Source organism: Coenobita brevimanus, chromosome 13 (assembly GCF_032717465.1).
Source record: "Coenobita brevimanus isolate Jiangsu-jjx chromosome 13, ASM3271746v2, whole genome shotgun sequence".
In the NCBI taxonomy this organism is placed as follows: domain Eukaryota; kingdom Metazoa; phylum Arthropoda; class Malacostraca; order Decapoda; family Coenobitidae; genus Coenobita; species Coenobita brevimanus.
In genome coordinates this window covers 27,058,626-27,081,478 of record NC_136966.1, presented here as the reverse complement: position 1 = coordinate 27,081,478, position 22,853 = coordinate 27,058,626, and the positions used below count along the sequence as shown (strand labels likewise).

Genomic DNA, 22,853 nt, shown 5'->3' with positions numbered 1-22,853 from the left:
AGACAGAGGGACGTGGAGGCGACTTGTGTGTGGCCACCCCTTACGGTTTAACGGCGTCTGGTTGTACAAATAAATAAACAAATAAATCTTTATTGTAAATTCCTCTAAGATTTGTTTTTGCAGAAGATATAAACAAGGGAAGGTTCATTGCTTTCATTGTTCTTCCTGCAAAAACGCATCTGACTTACGACGGAAGCGATCGTCATTTTGTGTAAGCATGTCACTCCAAGCTACCAATCAATTTTTTTTTTTTTTAATGCAAGGAAGAAGGAACCAAAGGCCATGAGCCCGCAGTAACAGTTCCCTCCAAGAGAAAAACAAAATACAATAGAGAGCCAAATTCAAGATCCGATCATTTTGAGATGCCTGGACACACTGCGTTTGAAAGACTGGAGATCATAGGCAGCAGGAAATACAGACAGAGGGAGACAGTTCCAGAGTTGACCTGTTGCATAAATGAAAGACTGGGAGTAACGGTTAACTCTTGCATTAGAGAGTTGGACAGAAAAGGGATGAGAGTCTGCTGCCAGACGGGTGCTACGCGCCTGTCGTAGAGGTGGAGGAATGCAAGCAGACAGTTCAGAGGAGCAGTGACCATTAAAGTAGCGATAGAAAAGAGATAAAGAATCATACATATACATATATGAATACATACATACATGATCTGTCTCTGTCTGTCTGTCTGTCTCTCTCTCTCTCTCTCTCTCTCTCTCTCTATGTCTATCTACCTATCTAAACAGGTTATTAGATTAAATTATATATATATATATATATATATATATATATATATATATATATATATATATATATATATATATATATATATATATCCTGGTAGTTGCTAACCTTCAGGATCGTCAGTGAATAGCGATAGGTGACCGTACAGGAAAGCATCAAACTCCTTAGCTGAAGGGTACGAGGCCCTTACTTCCCTCACCAGCCGCCATGAGCATGACTGGTCCGGATGCTCGAAGAACCTAGAATGAGATGGTGCTGTCAGTTGGAGGGTGCTGTGAGATGGAGGGTGCTGTCAGTTGGGGGGTGCTGTCAGTTGGAGGATATCAAATGGAGGGTGATGTCAGTTGGAGAGTGATGTCATTTGGAGAAGACACTGAGATGCACGAAAACACTGAGGTTTGTAGACATTTTGTTTGTGGCCACCTACCCAAAATAAAGATATATGACTTTTAACCGATAGATAGATCGAATTATGACCAAATGAAAGTATAGGTTAATTTTCTCTGGTTAGTCTGACGATACTTCTTTTACTTTCTTTTTTTTAAATTTGTAACATACCTACCCAGCTTTTGACAGTCATACGGAACATTTGTAACTATTTGATGCAGTTAGCTTACATTTTGTATTACTGAGCAGTGGTAAAAAACAGCAAACGTATTTTGTCATTAAAACATGCATTAAGAATTATCATTATTAGTTAGAGAAGTACCTTTACTAATGCGGCCACATTGCATGGACATTTGACTTGTGAGTTCAGCAAAATTTTACGTAAAGAAGTGTATGTACGTGATGCTGGTGGGATAATCAGGGTAGAATGACATAGTATGGGTATATGATAGAGTGCGATTTTGAAAAGCAAAAATAATGAATTTAAACAACGAAAATTCAGGACTTTTGCAACAATGCTCTAAAAACTCCGGAACTTGAAGTCTGATAATATATTGATTAATAGTATGTTAGCCCCTGTTTCGTGACCAAAATAAGTACGAGTGTATTTGTAAAATCTTAAGTTTCGTTAGTTTGTCAGGTTAAATTCACTTTCCGGTGTTCATGTGTGGTTGGGATGAAGATTACTTGAGAAATGGCGTTTGTGTGGATGAACACCATTGCCTTCCTTATGTCAAGCTCTCACTCTCCAGGTTTCAGAAAAGACGTACCCAAATTTTCTTCATACAACATCACCAATGACGTAAATTTCGACGTGCTTTTGAACTCCAATCCTTCCCTGCACTGGTGCGAAAATAATGGGTTGGTGCAAGGTTGCTCACTGGTCCTAAGGGAGAGAGATACTGCAGAAGCCCTAAATATAACATTGGAAATTAGTACAGCTTACCTTTCATGAAGAAGTCGCGCCACTGCGATATATATATATATATATATATATATATATCGGCCATCTTGAAAGTTTGTCCAAATAATTCTTCCATTTCAAATGAAGGTGTTAAGTGTGCAAATACATTCGCGTACGAAGTGTTATTCCCATGTGTGTGTGTGTGTGTGTGTGTGTGTGTGTGTGTGTTTAAGATTAGAATATCAGTCCAGTATTCTTTGGCACAGATATCACCTGAATTCTGCATTAACTCCAACTAGGCCAGTAAGACTGTGACATGAGTGTTTACCGAAGCCTGAGTTTGCCCTGTTGAGTACAGCACATGTAGAGGTCTGGCCAGTAGGTCAGTTCCTCTACCACCCATTTGGTCGACGTCATCGAAGTGTCATGCTGGTGAAGGACCGCACCTGTCAACATCAGTTTGGTTAAGTGCATAACAAAATGGGGGCTGACCTGCGAATGGATGGAATTATACAAGAAACATTTGGTAGCGCAGTGGATGCTAGATTATCCCTTATGAGAGAAGGCAGAGTTTGGAAATTGCCTGTGCTGCCTTGATTATAGGATACTACTCTATTGCTGCTGTTGTTTAGTAATCCAGGTCTGTCTGGCCGAGCAGACCCATCAACCACAGGCAAACAAGCACCCCTGCAAGGCAGTCCCGTGCAATGAACAATGTTCCTTTGCGTTAGAAAGCGCTCTGTCGCAAAGAAGTGGGAGGAAGAAGGTTGAGGTTAGGTTCCCGGATGGGCGCTTCTCTCCATGAAGTTAACATGGGCACCATAATGGGCTCCAAATCATCCCGTAATTTGGTTATATAGTTACCACCCAGTATTGTAAATGGTTTCCTGGGTTAACCATTAGATTTGTCGCTCCATGCAGAGCCATTTGCATTAGAATGTGTAAAAAAATTGAGAGGAAAGACGGGAGAAATGGAAGAGAAGAGGGTAGACAGAGAAAAGGAATGATAAAGGTGATGGAAAAAGTAGGCAGCACTTCATCAAGGTATGAGGATGATGGTTGCCACCACCAGATAATATTCAGTAAAACGGAAGATGAGTGGAAATTACATGATTTGGTGTTTGAAAGTGTGGACAAAAACAAGACTGGAAAGCCAATGTACAGCCATGAAGAAAATTCACCTTCCCTTCTTTGCCGGCTTAGGCAATTGAAAGTGTTATATAATGCATATCATGGGACTGTATTGTGAAACACTCAACAAAAGGGTATGAAAATGCTGGATACTGTCCGTCATTTGGGAAGGAATGAGAAATATGGAGGCCAGAGTACAATGTTAGTATAGGACTGTCGCCAAATAATTTTGGCATCGGTATACAAACAGAAAAATATAAAAGTTAAGGTCTTAAAGAGGAATGAAGTTGCTGGGTGCATAGTGAGGCTGAATGGTCAGGGCAGGGAAAACCTGAGTGCCTTCAAATATTTAGGTAGTCTTATAAAACAGGATACAAGTTTAGAGCATGAAGTACAAGAGAGTATTACAGAGAAATGCGAGTAATGTTGCAGACACGCAGATGGCAGTGATAAGAGATAATGAGCATGGAAGTAATGAAGATGTTGCACGACAGAATTACGATCCCATATCTAATGGAAGTGAAGCTTCAACCCTGATAGAAGGTCACAGTTGAAAAGAGAGAGAGAGAGAGAGAGAGAGAGAGAGAGAGAGAGAGAGAGAGGCTTGGAAATAAGATATCTTAGAGAGGGGATGTGGAGTTGTATGAAGCAGGCAAGTAAGGAAGTTAAGGAGCTTTGTGTGTTGAAGCAGATGTGCTGTAAACTGATATGAGAATTACCTTGAAATGGTTTAGCCATGTGAAAATAATGGAGAAGAGTTTATGTGAATGAAATAGACAGGGAAACCCTAAGGCCAAGATGTAGGGGGAGGAGGAGGGATGGGGTGGCGGAGTAAATGAATGAGGGTGGTGTGTGTTGGAGGGGAAGATGGTGTGTGTTGGAGGGGAAGATCCCTAACTTTGTAGCCACCCCTTCCGTGACTAAGACTTCTGGTTACAGACAGACACATAGTTAACAGGCTGAAAATTTCAAGGCCTAAAATGAGAAGCCAATAAAGGTTTGACCATTTTTTGGATATTTAAAGGATATTTCTTCAAATTTTGTTCTCTCTCTCTCTCTCTCTCTCTCTCTCTCTGTTTTCCTGTTTCCTGGTCTTACTTTTTTCATGGATAATAACTGGAAATAAATGATTTAATGATGATGGTGATGATGATAATGACGATGATAACGATAATGATGAGAACACTGGACTTTTTTTTCATACACTTTTCTAAAACATTATTTGAAATAGAGGGATGAAACTCAGTGCATAGCTTTGATACTCAGTTAAGACTCTTCAGGTCAAGGGATGTATTATACAGTGTCAATAATATTTTTTTAAGGCATATTGGACTAACTATATTTCCACTACTTCGCGGAACTGCAAAGGAGATTTATATTGATGGAAAAAAAAGTGCTAAAAAAATCGCTAAGATAAAAAAAGAAGGACAGTACAAATCGCACATGAATCGTGAGATTCATCTTTTGTGGTTATTGTTATAAAGTCCTTGGTAAAGAATGCAGTTTTGAGGATAGGCTGCAAGGAGACTGCATGCTTATGTCTCAATGGTGGAGGCCTACTTTATTTACTATTTTTTTTTTTAACTGTGCTGAAGATGCAGGAATGGGAATTGCGTTTTATTGGTGTGTGTGTGTGTGTGTGTGTGTGTGTGTGTGTGTGTGTGTGTGTGTGTGTGTGTGTGTGTGTGTGTGTGTGTGTGTGTACACAATGTAAATCAGTTTCTGTCCTATTTTAACAAAGCCTGGTGGAAGGACTGCGAGCCAGCCAAGGTTTTGACCAATTGTTTTAGAGAAAAACATCATATATCAAGGTAACACCGAAACTACTTGCTGTGATGGCTTTCTGCAAGATTAACAGAATTATAGAAAATTTCCATTTATACACGGTTGCCTTGGAGAAATATGGTCGTGTCTCGTGTGTTCGTCGCTACGCCAGCGTAAACTTCAAAACTGAATATGTAGCCTGTTCATGCCGCAGTTGCAATGATAATCATCACCCAGTGCTAGGCCCTGAAACTCACAGGTCCATTCCACGGCATTCCTTCCTCATGAATGGAGACCCCCCCTCTCTGGCACATACACCTCCCGGGACTTGTTGCTAATAAATCAATCACAGTTCGTATCGTGACCAGCCTGTCACTGTTGTTTTTTAGTTAATGGAAACAGTGTTTGATGGCGAAGTATCTGGTATGTGGCATACACTAGTTCAGGGGTTCTAAACCTTTATCGCACCAAGTACCCCTGATTTATCAGATCATCGACCTATAATCCCAGTAATCTGATACTGAATATAAAATGGAAATATATTAAGACTAATTAAATACACAGTGGAACTACAATGGATATTATCCAGTGGTTGAAAGTGTAATGACTCTTAAGAAGTTAAGCATTAGCATCATAGTCTATGTACGAAAATACTACACAAGAGTGAAACTTGTTATCTTATGAAGAAAATAAACATTAGCACTAATTCTGTGTAGAATGGTACTATACCGACTATTGTGTTAAATTGTCATGTTCATCCTTGCTCTCACAGGTAAGTACTAGAGAACATCAGCAAAGACTTCGCAGCAACATCAACTACAGATCATTCATTTTAGGCCATAACTTGGTCAGGGGAAGTGTTTCAAATGCATCTTTTGCAACAAAGTCTTTCAGAAACGGTAGGAATTCTTCTTGCTTGTTATTGGGAGAAGGCCCACAGTAAAAATGAAGGTGTTACTAAACAATTTTGATTCCAGCTCCCTCGGTTATGGGAAATAAAATGCAACTCCATCTGCAAGGAAGAAAGGTATGTTTACACAAGGTGCACCAATTTTAGTTTTCCAGTGCCTTTGCTAAGCTTTTAATTTTTGACGTTCCGTTGCCACAGTTCCAGCTTCATGCTGAATGATCTTAGTTTGCCCATGAAATCGATCACTGTGGTATAACGGCCTTGGAGGGATTAACTTAAGTAGTTTAGAAGTAAAGAATATATCCTTCAAGTAGGCCAGCTTCTGTAGCCACTGGTTGTCTGACATTTATTAGTGAAATCAGGTAGCTTTGTCTTGTTGTTTTTGAAGAATTCGGAAAGCTCCTCCTTCAGTGACACTACTTTTAATACCACATTCCCCAGTGACAGCCAGCGAGTCTCGGTGTGAATGAGTAACACTTCATATGTTCCAACTCTTGGCACAGTAGAAGGAAGAGTCACGTATTTAAGGTATTTTATTTTAAGGTACTTACCTTGTGCACATCATCATCAAATACTAGTTATAACTTTGGTGGGAGAGGTTTAGATGACAGAGCAGAACTGTGAAGCATACAATGAGGGTGTCTTTCTTCAGGACTAGCCTCATTCACTCTTCCTAGAAATCATGATCAACGGCCAAGCATTGCTGATTTTCCGTCAGTTGTGCACGCACATATATTATCCCAAAAAAAGTCCTTCAGTTTCTAAAAAAATAATATGAGATCACTGATAATGTCTTCATCACTTGTAGTCGACTCCAAAGCATGGAAGGAAAATTTCTCTTTGATATCTCCACATTGATGTATCATAAAAACACCAGGAGGTAGGAACAAGCAGCACGTCAGTCGACTCTATCAAGCTAAACTGCTGCATTGCATAAGGATGCCCTTTTTACTTCAACAGTCACTTGTTGCTCGATATCCTCATACATATCTAATACTCGTAGATGAACAGCATATTTTGAGAAGGATACTGATGTGTACCTCTACTCAGCATCACATCCAGTAACACAGCGGACTAGTTCTTACAGAATGAGACGATCAACTTTGCTGCAGTGTTGTGATTTTTTATCTTGTGCCATTTTCAGTGATACCATGTATGACGCACGTAACCCAGATTCATTTTGTTGACTGAACTGTACCGAACACTCAGAGCGTGTTCGCTTCAGTCCCTCTTCCTTTTACTTGAGAAAGACAACATTCTTACTTTTCATATTAGTATGACAACTATTCAGATATCGCTTGAGACTGATTTCATGCACTCTAGGAAAATATCTTTGAAGTATGTAGCACACTGTGGAAATTCACACCTTTTTTTGACAATTGTGGTGAATCCATACTAAACGTCGCTTTCATCATATTGTTGTTTCTTTGCTATTGGGGCTATAACGGTATCTGAAATTATAATTTAAGTATACTCATATATCAAAAGTCATACATAAGCCATTGACACTGACACGCAGTTATGAATCGCCACCGTCATAATATTACACAATAAAAACACTGTCAGGCACTTATTATCACCGTCGCAAGATCCCACAGTAGAAACACGTCCAGACAGTCATAATGTCATAAGACCAGCCAGAACATCACTGAATCATTTTATCAACACCGCCGTAAGATTACACAGTACAAACAACTTCAGGCATTCATCACATAGTTGGAACAATTTCAAACAGCCATAATAACAAAAGATCAAACAATAAAAATACCATCAGGCAGTCATATTATCACTACCATCGTAAGATGACATTAGAAAACAACTTCACGCGGTCATAATACATCCACTGTCAAAAGAATAAGCAGTAACTAGAAAGCCGCGGGGAGTGCATACCTCCTCCAGCACTAGTAAAATTTAAGATTTGCTGCTGAGTAGTGACACATACGACCACAGTCATAAACACGAGTTTCCAAAATTCTATAACATCGTTACCTGATGATAATCATTACCACATTGAAAAAAGACAACTAGCATACATATCATCTTATTATCAAAAATACCAGCACACTGTTGGAAATGTTGTGAACATACCTCATGCAGGTAAACAAAAACATCAGCAGACGTGCCTCAGTTACAGTTTGCAGACTGTAATGAGAAAGTACCCCCCATCCTCACTCAGATTTCTCTCTCTCTCTCTCTCTCTCTCTCTCTCTCTGAATATTTTACTACATTTTCATCATCCATCTAAGTACCCCCTTGAAATTCTCCTGTGAACACCTTGGGGTTCGTGAGCCCCAGGTTGAGAATTCCTGTGCTAGTTGAAATGGTAACGTTCCATAGTTTCCACAAGGTCCATTCCATTCACATACATAAGAACCCCACAGTTCCTGTGAGGAAAGTGAGGCCCAGAAATTTGGCCATGTTTGCGGCTGGTACTGAAAGCCATTTTCACTCTAGCCGCTTGTTCCCCCAAATCTCCTGGCTTGTACACATGTTTGATTCATTTGAAAGGTATTCCAGTATCCATAGGTAACAAAAAATGGAAAATTCCATGTGGGAATTAAGGATGTGGATCTTCATCCCAGGATGGAGATGTAGTGATCTGGGATTGTCAGTCCAGAATGTTGTAGAAAATGAAAATGATGGTGGGGACTTTGTAAATGCTAGGAGAGGGAAGGTGGATGCTGGTAGAGGGAAGGTGGATGCTGGTAGAGGGGAGGTGGATGCTGGTGGAGGTGGAGTGGGCGCTACCGAAAGTGAATATGTCGAGTTCTTATGCCGTGGAATATGAGCACGTTTACACTGGGCAGTGGGTAGTGCGACGATTGCTGGTGCCACTGAGAGCGCGCCTCAAAGGTCCATGAGTATGCAGCACACGTGGAGTTTCTATTCTCACGAAGGATACCTCACCACTTTCATCCGGCACGTCACTGGCATCATCACAGCCATGAATCATACTCTCTGCTTCAAACTCACCACCACTATCCTTCAGAGGCCTTTGCATTTTAGTGGGGGTCACAAGAACACAGGCGGTACATTTTCGTCCGTGGGAGGCAAGTGAACCCTTCACACTAACACTTGGCAACTCTTTCTTCTTCACTCACTGATCATCACCCTCAAAGCTTGATAGTGCACTGGCAACTTCATCAAATCGGGCCCGGCATTTAGAAGGCATAATAAAAAGAAGGCCGGACCTTTCCCGTATCAGTAAGCTTGCTCCTCAACCTGGTACTGACCACCATTTCCATGGCTAAGAGTTCTAACTTATCTATCATTGTCTTATTTTATTCCATAATGCTACAAGAATACCCACTGCATACTCAATGCTAAAACCACTGCACATTCATTTAATACTGTAAAGTTACAAATTTTGCAACATAATACTTATAACTACCGTAAATGGAGACAAACTGAGCTTGAGAGGTGTTCCGCATTAGCACATTGCACCTACGTAACTAAGACAATGTGAGAGTGGGCAAGCGTGTCCACACTGGCAAGTGGAGGGGGAATAGTCGTACACAGGGAGCTCAGGCGAGCAGTGTTTTTCTGTCCCGTCGGGCAATGAGCGGTTGAATTGTTCGAATGAGAACACGGTCATCGGTAACATGCGGTTATTTTATGTGCAACAACTGTCATCCGCAAAAGGGTTAATATTACAGTCGTTAACTCGATATCAACTTGTAAAGTTTCGGAGAGATTTATGTAACTGAAATAGTTGATATCCCTTCATTTTACCATTTATTTATAGATCTTCTGTAAGTTGAATATAAACCTGTGTAGATTGGACAACAATGTGAGATAAATAACGTCGTAAAATAATAATAATAATAATAATAATAATAATAGTAGTAGTAGTAGTAGTAGTAGTAATAAAAATATTAAATATGTCGAAACAGCCTTCTTTTCGTACTATCACGATTCATATCAGTGCATTATATATATATATATATATATATATATATATATATATATATATATATATATATATATATATATATATATATATATATACACAGTATATATGCAGGTATATAAAACCTAACATTCATCATCGTCATCCGGACCTCCTTTCTCACCCTAGGGCAGGTTGAGGAGTAGCAATGTCCAGACAGCACAAATTTGCCCAATAAAATGGGTCAAACTTCCATTTGTACGCAACGACTTAACTGGCTCTCTTGTTCCTGAAATTGATTCTTCTGAATTATCTACTCTCTGGCTTCAGCTTTCCTGTCATTCTCTGATTATATCTGCGCTGTTTATTTATCCCCCTAATTCTATTCACTATCAAAAATTCTTAGACTGTCTTACTTCGACGATGAAACACATTCCATCCATTTCTCCTTTCTCTGAAATCTCCATTCTAGGAGATTTCAATGTTCACCACCACCTTTGGCTCTCCTCTCCTTTCATTAATCCACCTGGTGAACAAACCTACATCTTTTCTATCCTTAATGACCTAGAGCAGCTTATACAGCACCCTACCCATATCCCTGACCATCTTAGAGAGAACTCCAACAAACTTGACCTCTTCCATACAACTAATCCTTCTGCTTACGCTGTAAATCTGTTGTCTCCACTGGGTTCCTCTGATCACTACCTTATTACCTTAACCTGTCCTATTGCTCCGGTACAGCCTGCGGACCCTCCAAAGAAACGTCAACTATGGCACTTCGGAGCTGTGGATTGGGAGGGACTCATGTAGTAGTTCTTTGATTTTCCCTGGAATAATTATTGCTTCCATGGCCGGGAGCCATCCGGGTGTTCCTTGCACATTATGGAGGTTATTCTCTCGGGCATGGAATCATATATTCCCTTCTCATATCCTCTGACTAATGCATTAAAGCCTTGGTTTAATCGCGCTTGTTCTAATGCTGTCTGCAACAAGGAGAGGGCCTATAAAAGGTACCAGAGCCAACCCACCCCTGAATCACATCTTTTTTATGTTTCTGCCTGCAATCATGCTAAGTCTGTTCTTCGCTCTGCTAAATACAATTTCATCCATACTAAATGCTCTCAACTCTCCAACTTGAATTCTTCCTGCTCCTTCCGGCATCTTGCCAAAAACCTTTCTAACAACTTTACCTCATCATCCTTCCCTCCTCTTTTCTACTCTGATGGCTTTGTAGTTATTTCTTCTACTAATAAAGCAGATCTCTTCGCTCAGACTTTCTCCTCCAATTCTACCTTATACGATTCCGGTGATGTTCCTTCATCACTTCCTCCCTCTGACTTAATCATGGCTTACATTAAAATTTCTTTAGCTGATATATTTTCTGCCATCACTGGCCTCAATACTAACAAGGCATATGGGCCTGATGGGATCCCTCCTGTTGTCCTCAAGAACTGTGCTTCTGTGCATACACCTTGTGTAGGTAAACTCTTTTGCCTTTGTCTTTCAACTTGTACCTTTCCTTCTTGCTGGAAGTTTGCTCTTATTCAGCCAGTCCCAAAGAAGGGTGACCATTTCCAACCCTCTACCTATCATCCAATTGCTTTAACATCCTGTGTCTTAAAAGTTTTCGAGTCTGTTCTAAACAGAAAACTTTTAAAGCATCTTTCCTATCACAACCTTCTTTCTGATCGTCAGTATGGGTTCCAACAGGGACGCTCCACTGGCAATCTTCTCGCCTACCTGTCAGACTCCTGGTCATCCTCCTTTCGGGACTTTGGCAAAAGCTTCGCCATTGCACTTGACATCTGAAAGGCTTTCGATCGAGTCTGGCATAAATCTTTAATTTCCATACTGCCCTCTTACGGTTTCTATCCTTCTATCTGTGCCTTTATCAACAGTTCCTTTCTGGTCGTTCTATAGTCGCTGTTGTAGACGACCATCGTTCTTCTAGATTTATCAACAGTGGTGTTCCGCAGGGTTCTGTCCTATTACCAACTCTCTTCCTTTTATTCATCAATGATCTTCTAAGCTGTACATCTAACCCTATCCACTTGTACGCTGATGATTCCACCCTTCACCTTTCCATTCGGTTCCTGCAACGTCCATCCCAGCAGTTACTTCAACAAACAAGGGATGAGGCTATGGCACACTTGATGTCTGACTTGGTTCATATCTCTGACTGGGGTAAAAATAATCTGGTTGTTTTTAATGCATCAAAGACTCAGTTTTTACACCTATCAACCCGACTAAATCTTCCACAGGAGTTCCCACTAATGGTTAATAATATCCATCTCAAGCCTGCATCATCCGTGAACATGCTTGGGGTTTCATTCACTCGGAATTTAGCTGGGAAAGACCATATTACATCTCTTGTAAAATCTGCTTCCAAGAGATTGGGTGTGCTAAGCCGAGTCCGTACCATCTTTACCGCTGCACTGTTGTTGACTTTATACACAGGTTTTATTCGCCCCTGTGTAGAATACAACTCTCATGTGTGGGGAGGCTCCCCACATACAGCTCTTCTCAATAGAGTGGAGTCAAAGGCTTTTCATCTCATTAACTCTCCTCCTTTTACTGGCTCCCTTCAACCTCTGTCTCCTCGCCGCACTGTTCCCTCTTTATCTCTTTTCTATCACTACTTCCATGGTCACTGCTCATCTGAACTGTCTGCTTGCATCCCTTCACCCCTACAACAGGCGCATAGCACCCGTCTAGCAACAAACTCTCATCCCTTTTCTGTCCAACTCCCTAATGCAAGAGTTAACCGTTACTCCCAGTCCTTCATTTATGTAACAGGTCAACTAAGGAACTGTCTCCCTCTGTATTTCCTATTTCCTACTATCTCCAGTCTTTTAAATGCAGTGTATCCAGGCATCTCGAAATGAACAGATCTTGAATTTGGCACACTTGTGTATTGTTTTTGTTTTTTTCTTGGAAGGAATTGTTTGCGGGCTCCTAGCCTTTGGCTTCTTCTTATTTGCATAAAAAAAAATCACTCATTATTCAAGCCCCCGAAATCCTGGCTCTATCGGATACCCCCAGAACATTCACCACGTTCTGTAGCTTCACATAACGTATCATGTAGAGTCAATCCAGACGCTGGCACGTTAAAAAGGGATGCCAAATCCCTGATCATGCACTTCTCCTCACAACATTCATCTAGCCAGCTCGATCTCTTATCAGTTCACTAGCCTCACCGACATCCAAACATCTTTTCCTCACACACTCGTCCACCATATCTCTCCACCTTCTCATTGGCCCACCTCGCCTCCTCCCTTCTTCAGATTTGCTCAGATATACCTTTTTCACCACTCTATTCTTATCCATTCTCTCCACATGACCATATCATCTCAGTACACTCTCTTCGATTCTTGTGTCCACCGACTTCCTCACTCCACATCTGTTACGAATTACATCATTTTGTATGCTATCCACCCTCTGTACTCCACACAGATTCCTCAGCAGCCCCATCTCCACTGCTCTTACTCTTGACTTTTCATTTTCATGCCACACCACAGTCTCACATCCAGATGTTAAAGTTGGCACTAACACTCCTTCACGTAAGCCTCGTGCAGCTGCAACACTCAAGCCTCTGTTTCTTATCAAGCCTTCATTCCACCAGCTACTTTCCTTCCTTGTGTCACTCAACTTTCCACTTCTTTTGCATATTTTCCTCTCTTTTCTGTCACTGCACTCATGTATTTGAACTCTCTCACCTATTCCAGTCTCTGTCCATTCACTGTAACATCACACTGGGAGTCATCTTCTCTCTCAGTAACCATCACTTTACTCTTTTCTACATTTACTTTCAAGGCACAACCGTCGCAGACATTAGCAAAACTCTGCACTGGCCTACCAAGCTCTTGTCCGGTATTTGCAAGCAGTACTGCATCATTAGCATACAACAAATTTGAGATATTCCATCCATCACCATTCATTACCAATGTCATCCCCCTCTCCATTACTCGTGTTTTTACTTCTCTCATCACCCCATTATATGTACTGAACAACCATGTGGATATCACACAACCTTGTCGCACGCCTACACCGATCACGAACCTTTCACTTAGATGTCCATTAACCTTTACACATGATTTGCTACCATCATAAAAACTCTTGACGGCACCTAGCACCTTACCATCTACACCGTACATGCACAAAACCTTCCACAATCCTTCTCTGTCCACTTTGTCGTAGCTTTTTCCAGATTCGTGAATGCCATAAACACCTTATGGTTCTTCTCACAAGTCTTCTTTGCTGTCTCACTGCAAATATTTGATGCACACATCCTCTGCCACTCCTAAAGCCATCCTGTTCATCACTCACTAGGACTTCTGATATCTCTCTTACTTTCTCTATATTAATTCTTCCATATACCTGCCCTACCACACTCAGTAAACTTATGCCGCGATAATTTTTGCAGTCACTTGGCTCACTTTATTTTTGTACATGGGTACAATCAGTCTTTTTCCACTCCTTTGGCACGGTTTCACTCATCCATGCCTTCCTACATTTCTCCAAGCATTTAATTCCACTCTCTCCACTACACTTAACCGTCTCTGCATACACCTCATCAACCCCAGCTACTTTCCCATTTTTCAGCCGCTTCCCAGCACACTTCACCTGTGCGAGGATCACGTCTCCGGGCACTGCATTCCTTATCTGCACGACCCCCAAAATAATTATGTTTACAGCCGCTCTGCTCTCTCTATTCCCATTCACCAGGCTTTCAGAGTATTCCTTCGATCTGGTCCTTACTTCATCCCCATGGGTTAATAATCTACCACCACACCATCACATTTCTTTCCGCTTTCACTTCTACATATACGCACCTCTTTCCAGAATAACTTCCTGTTATCAGAGTAGTTTGCATTCATTTTTCTTCCTAGATCATCATTTACCTCTTTCATTTTCCTCTTCACTAGTCTCTCTATGTGCCTATTGCTCTCTCTCTCTCTCTCTCTCTCTCTCTCTCTTGGAAATCACGATGTCATTTCTCCATCGCAAGACAGATTATTGATACCTAGCTATCAAGTGTAGTTCAGGGTTATAGCCAATGTGTCTGTCCCATACCCGTTACTAAACACACATACACACACACACACACACACACACATATAGTCATTGATAATTATTATTTATACTGATCTGTGAAAGTCTGATATGCAAAACTGGTACAAGAAAAGTGTTCCTTCGTTCATTTTGAGATTTCCTCCACCTATAGTGGAGGCCTGGCTATACATAAGCCCGGTCGGAGGGGGTGAGCTTTTTCATAGTCAGGGGGAAGACAGGGCTGAGGGGCCGCCCAGCACACACGCCCTGTCTTCCATTGTTTTTTTTGTTTTGTTTTTTCTGTGTATGAGTGTTCAGCCAACTCTCATTAAGAAAAAAGATTATGAAGACCTACTGTTGTCTGGGACTTATTATAGTAACACTGTGTTTGAATAAAACGTCGTTTTTGAGCAATGTGATGACAAATGGAGTGACTTATTGTAGGAATTAAGTATGTAAAAATCCTAACATAAAACGGTTTATTTGCTGCTAAGGAAATCTACTTGATTACCTGACAGAGTTCTTATTGCCTGGATACCTCCGTCGGACGTTTTGGAGACTACGGAATATTATTAATGTTTAATATTTTCACACAGGGTAATGTTAATCCTGTCACTTCACCATAGGTCAGAGTTGAAAGTGACTTAAAGCCCGACCGTGTCTACAGTGTGGATAATGAGTTTAGCCCTATTGTTGAGAACAAATTGTTTATGATTCTTCCGATACTATGGATTACAATGAACATATTTCCAAACTTAAATTCATGTGACGAGGATGCACTGTAACCTAAAGAAAAATGTCAGACATAACTCACGAAAAAATATTTACATTCAATACTTCACCAGTTACTCGAATGCTGTAACAGTCATTTCACAAGGTGACAAGGCAGCACGATTGAAGAAATGAACTGCATGAAGGAGGATTCAGCCATCATCAAATACTATACAGGGTATAATTACACTCACCACGAAGATTGGATCCGAGACATCAGTTTTTAAATCTGACATTTAACTCCCCTATGTCCGTGCCTTCAGACATTAACTGGCTCCCCTGGCCACCGCCGGGACCATTTTTTCAGGTTTCGAAAATCGATATTTTTTCTTTATCAACTTGTAGGGAATCGTCAGACGCACCTGGCAATGTTCTTTTTAGCTTTAGCTTGCTAAACCCATTCTGTGATTTGTAATGAATCGCGAGTTTTTTTTTTTTTCTGGCCTATCAACCATTGGGGCCAAAGCCCCTGGTCATTTAGGCCCGATATATATATATATATATATATATATATATATATATATATATATATATATATATATATATATACACACACTTTCATGCATATATACAGACACACTTTCATGCACAGGTACATATATATATAATAATTTTTATTTTATTTGTTTTGTATTTTTATTTTTTATTTTTTTTTTGGTTTTATATTTTTATACCTTATATTATAAAGAAAAACCTAATCTAAAGACCCTAAAACTAATCACCTAACAGACAAATCGCTAACCTATACTAAACCCTACAGAGACAAATAGCTAGACCTACACTAATGGTAAAAATACCTCGACTAACAGAACACCATCGACTGCAGATATGTAATGCCTTTCTACGTTACATACCTGCACTCATCACCTGGTGACTGTCAGTCGAGGCACAACCTAATACAGGGGACATCAATATATAAAAGGGAACCAGACGAGTCAGGAACATTTCCAAATACGTCAGCTGTCGGCCCTAATTAGCACAACTTGAACAATATGGTATAATCTTTTTACATAATTTGTACAAAAAAGTGAAGTACCTCGCCCACCAGACCACCATCGACTGCAAGTGCCCAATACCTTTCTATATTGCACACTTGCACTCGTCAGCGGTGACTGTCAGTCGAGGAACGGGGCTTAATGTAAGGGACATCTATATTAGAAATAGATCAGTGAGAGGAGGAACTATTTCAAATATGTCAACTGTCAACCCTAAATAATAGTATATACATATTTACAGTCCATAGAAACCATAACCATATAGTAAACAAGTCACATCACTCTGATTAGTCCGGTCTCTCTCAAGAAAGCCATCAATATATCAGTCATAACAATGTCCTCATCACCCTGGATGATGGAAAGGGTGAAGGGGACGTCTCCTGCGCCACAGTAATTTATAAGTGAAGCCCTTTCACGAATAAATCACGGACAGCGCAGGATGCTATGACTGATAGATAACACCGCATCACAGATGTCACTTTGCGGTGGGAATCGTTTTTCCATATAAGGTTTCATGCGTGTTAGGATGGTGGCATTGAGCCGCAAACGAGCCAACACTTATTCTTCCAGGCGACTGGGACGGTTGGCAGAGTCCCAGTCGCCCAGGTACGGCTTACTCGTTCGATTATTTAGTCTGGTCCATTGACCTTGCACAAAAGATTTATTGATTTCTTTCCGAGAGAGAGACTCGATCGTAGATCACGAGGAACGTCCCAAGTCTCCTCGAGCTCTACAGCCGGCTTTGCAAGTAAGTCAGCCTGCTCATTGACGTAGATGCGACAATGACCAGGCACCCAAATCAGCGTGAATGACTTGTTGCATGAATGCAACTTATTAACAATGCGGCCCTGGATCTCGTGCGAGTCCGTAGTACAAGATGCAATTGCCTGAAGGGCTGATTTCGAGTCTGAAAATATAACAAATGAGTCAAGCTGAGAATTTAGAGCATAGTCTATGGCTTTATCAATAACAAAAAGTTCGGAGGTAAACACAGATGTATGAGTCGGCAACCGATACCTGAGGGCACATTCAGTCGACCACACACTAGCACCCACACATTCACTCGACTTGGAGCCGTTGATGTACAATTGGTGGGACCCCAAGTGACGAATGATGATGTTATGAAACAAATGGTGGACCTCTGCCTCCGAGGCATTGGCCTTTGGTGCTGGGAGCCATGATATATCCACTGTAAAGCCGGGTGGCTCCCAAGGTGCTATATTTGATTTACACCAACTTGTCACAGTCACTGAGGTCCACACCAAGCTCCTGAGTCAGTAAGTGGAAGCGAACGGTAAGTGGCCGATGCATCCCCCGCATAAGCTGGTGGTATTGACGCAGGGAGGTACAGGCCCCATTGCCGATACTACTTTTCCTAAATGCTCTAAATCCATAGGACCAAGCCAGGTGGTCACGGCGAATATGGAGGGGAGGCGCATTCGCCTCCACTTCCATACAAGCTACACTTGTACACCGGATGGCACTAAGACACATTTGCAAACATTTATTCTGCAACACACCCAATCCTTTCAGCGTGGCATGATGCCGAGCCATACACCTGTGCACCATAGTCTAGCTTCGATCGAATAAGGGACTTATACACCATTAATAAAGATTTTCTGTCGGCACCCCATGTAGTACCCGCTAGGTACTTGAGGACATTTACTGGTTTATCACAACGAGCAATCAAATTATTAACATGAATTTTGAAGTTCAAATGACGATCAAAATGTATTCCCAGAAACTTTACGGAATTTTGAAAAGGTACCGCCTGATTATCCATAGTTAAGCACAAATTAGGTACATTACGATTAGTGAAGACTACAGCAGCACACTTAGGGACGGAAAACTTAAATCCCCACTGCAAGGCCCATTGGTGGACGGAGTCAAGGGCTGCTTGAATCCGCCCAGCCGATAATTGTGCATTATGGGAAGAGTGCCATATTGCACAATCGTCAGCATTGAGTGAGTATTTAAGATTCCTCGGGATGGGAGCTGATGACAGAATATCATTGATCATAATAGTAAATAAAGTGGGACTAATTACACTTCCTTGCGGCACCCCATTTTCCTGGATAAATATATCCGATGTTATGTTACGGGGCAATTTGACAGAGAAAGTCCTGTCCTTTAAGAAATTTGAAATAAAAATAGGCAAATTTCCTCTTAAACCATAAGCATAGAGCTTCATTAGTATACCGTGTCGCCATGCCATGTCATAGGCTTTATGGATGTTCAAGAACACCTCTATCATGAATTCTTTATTGGCAAATGCCTCTGCAATACAATGCTCCAAATTCATTAAATGATCTAGTGTACTTCTGTATTTACGGAAGCCACATTGTTGATCATTTAACAAATTCTTCGACTCTAAAATAAAAAGAAGCCTTTTATTATCCATACGTTCCATGACCTTACATAGACAAGAAGTCAATACAATAGGACAAAATGAAGTGGAATTCATAAGACGACCAGCCTCTTTGGGTATCGGTATGACGTGCGCAAAGTGCCATGTGTTTGGGAACGTTCGAGACGCCCAAATCTCATTGTACAATGCGAACATCTTAATCAGGCTGTCCTGATTAAGATGCTGGATCATACTGTACGTGATGGTGTCAGGTCCAGGGTTGGTGTCTTTACAGGATTTAAAGGCAAGGAGCAGTTCATCTAGCATAAATTCTTGGTTGTACTGGGAGTCTACTTCTTCTGTGGCAAAGTCTATTAACTGTAGCTCAGCCGTGCGTTTATGATGTTGGAAACGCTGGTCATAATTGGCTGAGCTACTTACATGGAAGAAACTCCTGGCGAGGATGTTAGCAACCTCCACGGGCTCTTCATAGATGGTGTTATTCACCTGCAGGGTGGTGACAGGGAAGTATGGGCCTTTATTGTTTAATATTCTTATGGTGGACCAGACTTTACTTAATGGTGTTGTTCGAGTCACCGTGGACACAAAGGACCGCCAGGAGTCACGTTTGGCCCTTCTTATTATTCTCCTTGCCTTAGCCCATGCCCGTTTGTATGCAATAAAATTTTTCTCAGTGGGCTGACTATCAAAAATCCTGTATCTCCTATTGTGTTTCCTTAATGCTTGTCGGCAATCCGGCGTCCATCAATGTGCTCTATGCTTCGCATGAACTGTAGAAGTCTTGGGAATAGCAGCCTCAGCTGCGTGTTATATAGAAGTCGTTACATTTTCGACCTTAACATCTATGGTCTCCCCAGATATATCTAAATTGGTGATCCTTGAGAAGGATTCCCAATCTGCTTTCTTATAGTTAAATTTTGGAGATGGAGGGTCCGAAACGATGTCGCGTGTATAAGAAAGGCAGATGGTTAAATGATCACTTCCCAAGGAGTCGTCATAAGGGTCCCATGAGAAATCGTGATGTATACCAGGGGAGGCAAGAGATAAGTCAATGGCCGAAAAGTTACCAGTACGATCATCTACATGAGTCGCTTTACCATCGTTCAGAGGAAGAGGTTGGACTGTAGTATTAGGTCAGCTACTTGCTCCCCAAGACCATCGATTCTCAAGCTACCCCTTTGATAGTGATGGGCGTTAAAATCGCCCAGCACTAACTTATTGCCAGGAAGATGTTCAAATAGTGAATTTAAAGCATCACTATCAATGGGGCCATGTGGAGGACAGTACAGAGAGCAGATAGACAGATACATGTTATTAAATTTTACTCTGCATGCGACAGCTTCCAGAGTAGAATTTAGAATCACTTCCGTTTGTGGGTGAGATTTGTGTGTGTAAGTGGCGACTCCGTGATAGTGTTTGAACTATGGAGGATCAGGATGATCCTCCAGGCACGTCTCCTGTAAACAAACAACGTCTGGCCTGTGTATAGAAAGCAAGATTGCTATATTGTGTAATTTATTGCTGAGACCCCACAATTCCACTGTAACACAGTGAATGCGGCAGTTTAAGATTTCTGTTGGGAGCTAGTATGCTTATTTTTTTTATGCCCCCCTCGACCAAGCGAATGGCTACCGAGGGACCTTTCCCGGTGCTTGTTCATAGAGATCTCCATAGTCTCGTCAATAACAAGGCTCCCAGACTCCACCGAGGAAGAGCTATTCTTTCTCTCCCTAGCTGGACCAGGAGCGGGAAGGACATGAGAACGTGCTGGCTTGGTGAGGGTGGTCAAATTAATCTTATCTGACTTGTCAGACTTTTGTTTTTGCTGCAGTAACTGCGAAGGAGCACGGCAGCCCGAGAGTACGAAGTAGCAACAGGGATGTCCGTCAGAGAGTTGGTGCATACAGGGGGCTTAGACTGAGAGGTAGGGCGTGGGGCATGAGAAGCGAATGTAAGGTCAGTCTGCGTTTCCACGGTGCACATCACGGGACGGGACACAACCGCCGATGCATAGGAGATATTAGGCTTGGGAGTTGCATGCAACTCCTTCATCTTCTTCCTTGCATCGTAAAAGGAAATGCCCTCGGTTGCCTTCACTGTGCAGACCTCTTTCTCCTCCTTCCACTTGGGACAAACCCTTGAGGAAGTGGAGTGAGCGTCCTTGCAGTGAAAGCAGCACTAAGTCTCAGATGTACAGTGTTCAGCAGAATGTCCTACAGTCGCACACCTGCCACACACGAAGATGGAAGCCCGACAAGCCTTTTCATGATGCCCATAAATCTGTCATTTTAAGCAATGAAGGGGGTTCAGGATGTATGGTCTTACGTTAAGAATTTCGTATCCAGTTCTCATGTTGGAAGGTAAAGCAACTTTGCTGAACTTTAGGACAACAGTGGCGGTCTTCGTCCTCCTGCCTTCCGAGAATCTAGTTATGAATCGTGCTTCTATAACATCCTGCTGAGCAAGTTCCTGTACGATCTCTTCCTCCTCCATAACCACAAGATCCCAGCAGGTGATGACACCCTTGCAGGAATTCATGGAGTGAGGGATCGTGGTCTGAACATCATAACAATGGAACTTCCTCAGTTTAAGCAGATCCTTTACCTGGGCTGAATTCATAGTTTTTACGAGAAGGTCTCCACTCGCAAGTTTTTTCAATTGTTCCACCTCTCCTGCACACCCATCAATCACCTTCTTGATGATGAAGGGATTGAAGCTGGACAGGGGAGTGGAACCAACCGCATGAATCTGTACAAACATGGCGTTTTTAACATTTATGTCAAGACGGGTATGAGTCTGGGGCAGTTCAGTCTGGGGGCAGTCCGTCCGTGAGATAATCGGGGGTCGGTCAGGACTACCTCCCCCCCCCTGAAGGGGAGCGAGGCAGTAGGGGCGTCCGCCATACTTACCACTTCCCCCTCGTGGGGGAAGTGGGAAGAAAGAGAAAAATGAGCAAGGGACAAAGGACCTGGGAAAGACACACCTTGTCTGTGATTACCCTCTCAAACCACTCTCGGGAGGACGCGCCTGTGTGTAACTCACATCCCAGAGCGATCAGTGGGGGGTACACCCCAGAGGTGAGTAAGCAAAGGCGATCTCAGTAATTAAATATAGACACCTACTATATCTGTACTAAGGACAGGGAGGAATATTAGAACTAGCTAACCTAACCTTTAGTGATCTATCTATCTATATACCTAGGCTGCTTCCCCCAAGGAAAGGGAGGTAGCCGAGACAGGACGACTCACTCTCCATTTACTCATCCATTCAAACACATTCATTCGCATCTTAGCCCCAAAGGGGAGAACGGACAGATCCTCACCGCACCACACCGCACAAGGGTCAACTGGGCAATGCAATCAGTGACATCACCTTTAGTGATGGTATGTACAAAACTAATACCGGTGAGGCAACCCTAGAATGCTAGAGGAGAGATCAACGAATACACGTCTGCCCTCTCCACGACCATCCATCAAAGTCCGCGATAGGGGGAAGGGGAGGGGGGAGAATAGCAAAATGACTGTGAACACGCCGGTGAAATCGATTCAAGTGCACGGCAAAACATCACACTAAGAAATATTAGTACATTTATTAAAAAAAAAAAAAATCGTTATTGCTGAAATGGTTTGAAATGACTAGAAATATGTAACAGAACAGAATCAATATATGGGAGTAAAAAAAATAATTTGTATGAATTTTTTTACATTTTTTGATGTTTATTGTGTTTATGCAAGTATGGAGTTAGTTTTGTAGTCTGGATGGTTTAGTATATGTCTAAAGATAGACGAAAGATGCTATTTTTAGTCTCTAACCAGATAAGGATGCTTTTGTGTGTGTAGCCTATAGGCTGAACCGTGGCTGCCAAAATTCTGTGTGCCCAGAGATCAGCACCTCGCACAATGGGATTAGCGTGAAGGGAAGGAAGAGTTTTACATCCATCAATT

The 22,853-nt window shown here is 41.7% G+C and overlaps 1 protein-coding gene across 1 annotated transcript in view; it reads right to left on the bottom strand.

The window, feature by feature from the left end:
- The window catches only part of LOC145415228 (adenosine deaminase 2-like), a 234,275-nt gene that overhangs the window by 159,213 nt on the left and 52,209 nt on the right, over positions 1 to 22,853 (bottom strand). Inside the window, exons 4-6 of the mRNA XM_080284566.1 lie at positions 13,969 to 13,984; positions 4,108 to 4,119; positions 847 to 977 (exon numbers count right to left, since the gene is read on the bottom strand). Coding sequence (XP_080140692.1) covers positions 847 to 977; positions 4,108 to 4,119; positions 13,969 to 13,984 — 159 coding nt within the window. The remainder of the gene's footprint in view (positions 1 to 846; positions 978 to 4,107; positions 4,120 to 13,968; positions 13,985 to 22,853) is intronic.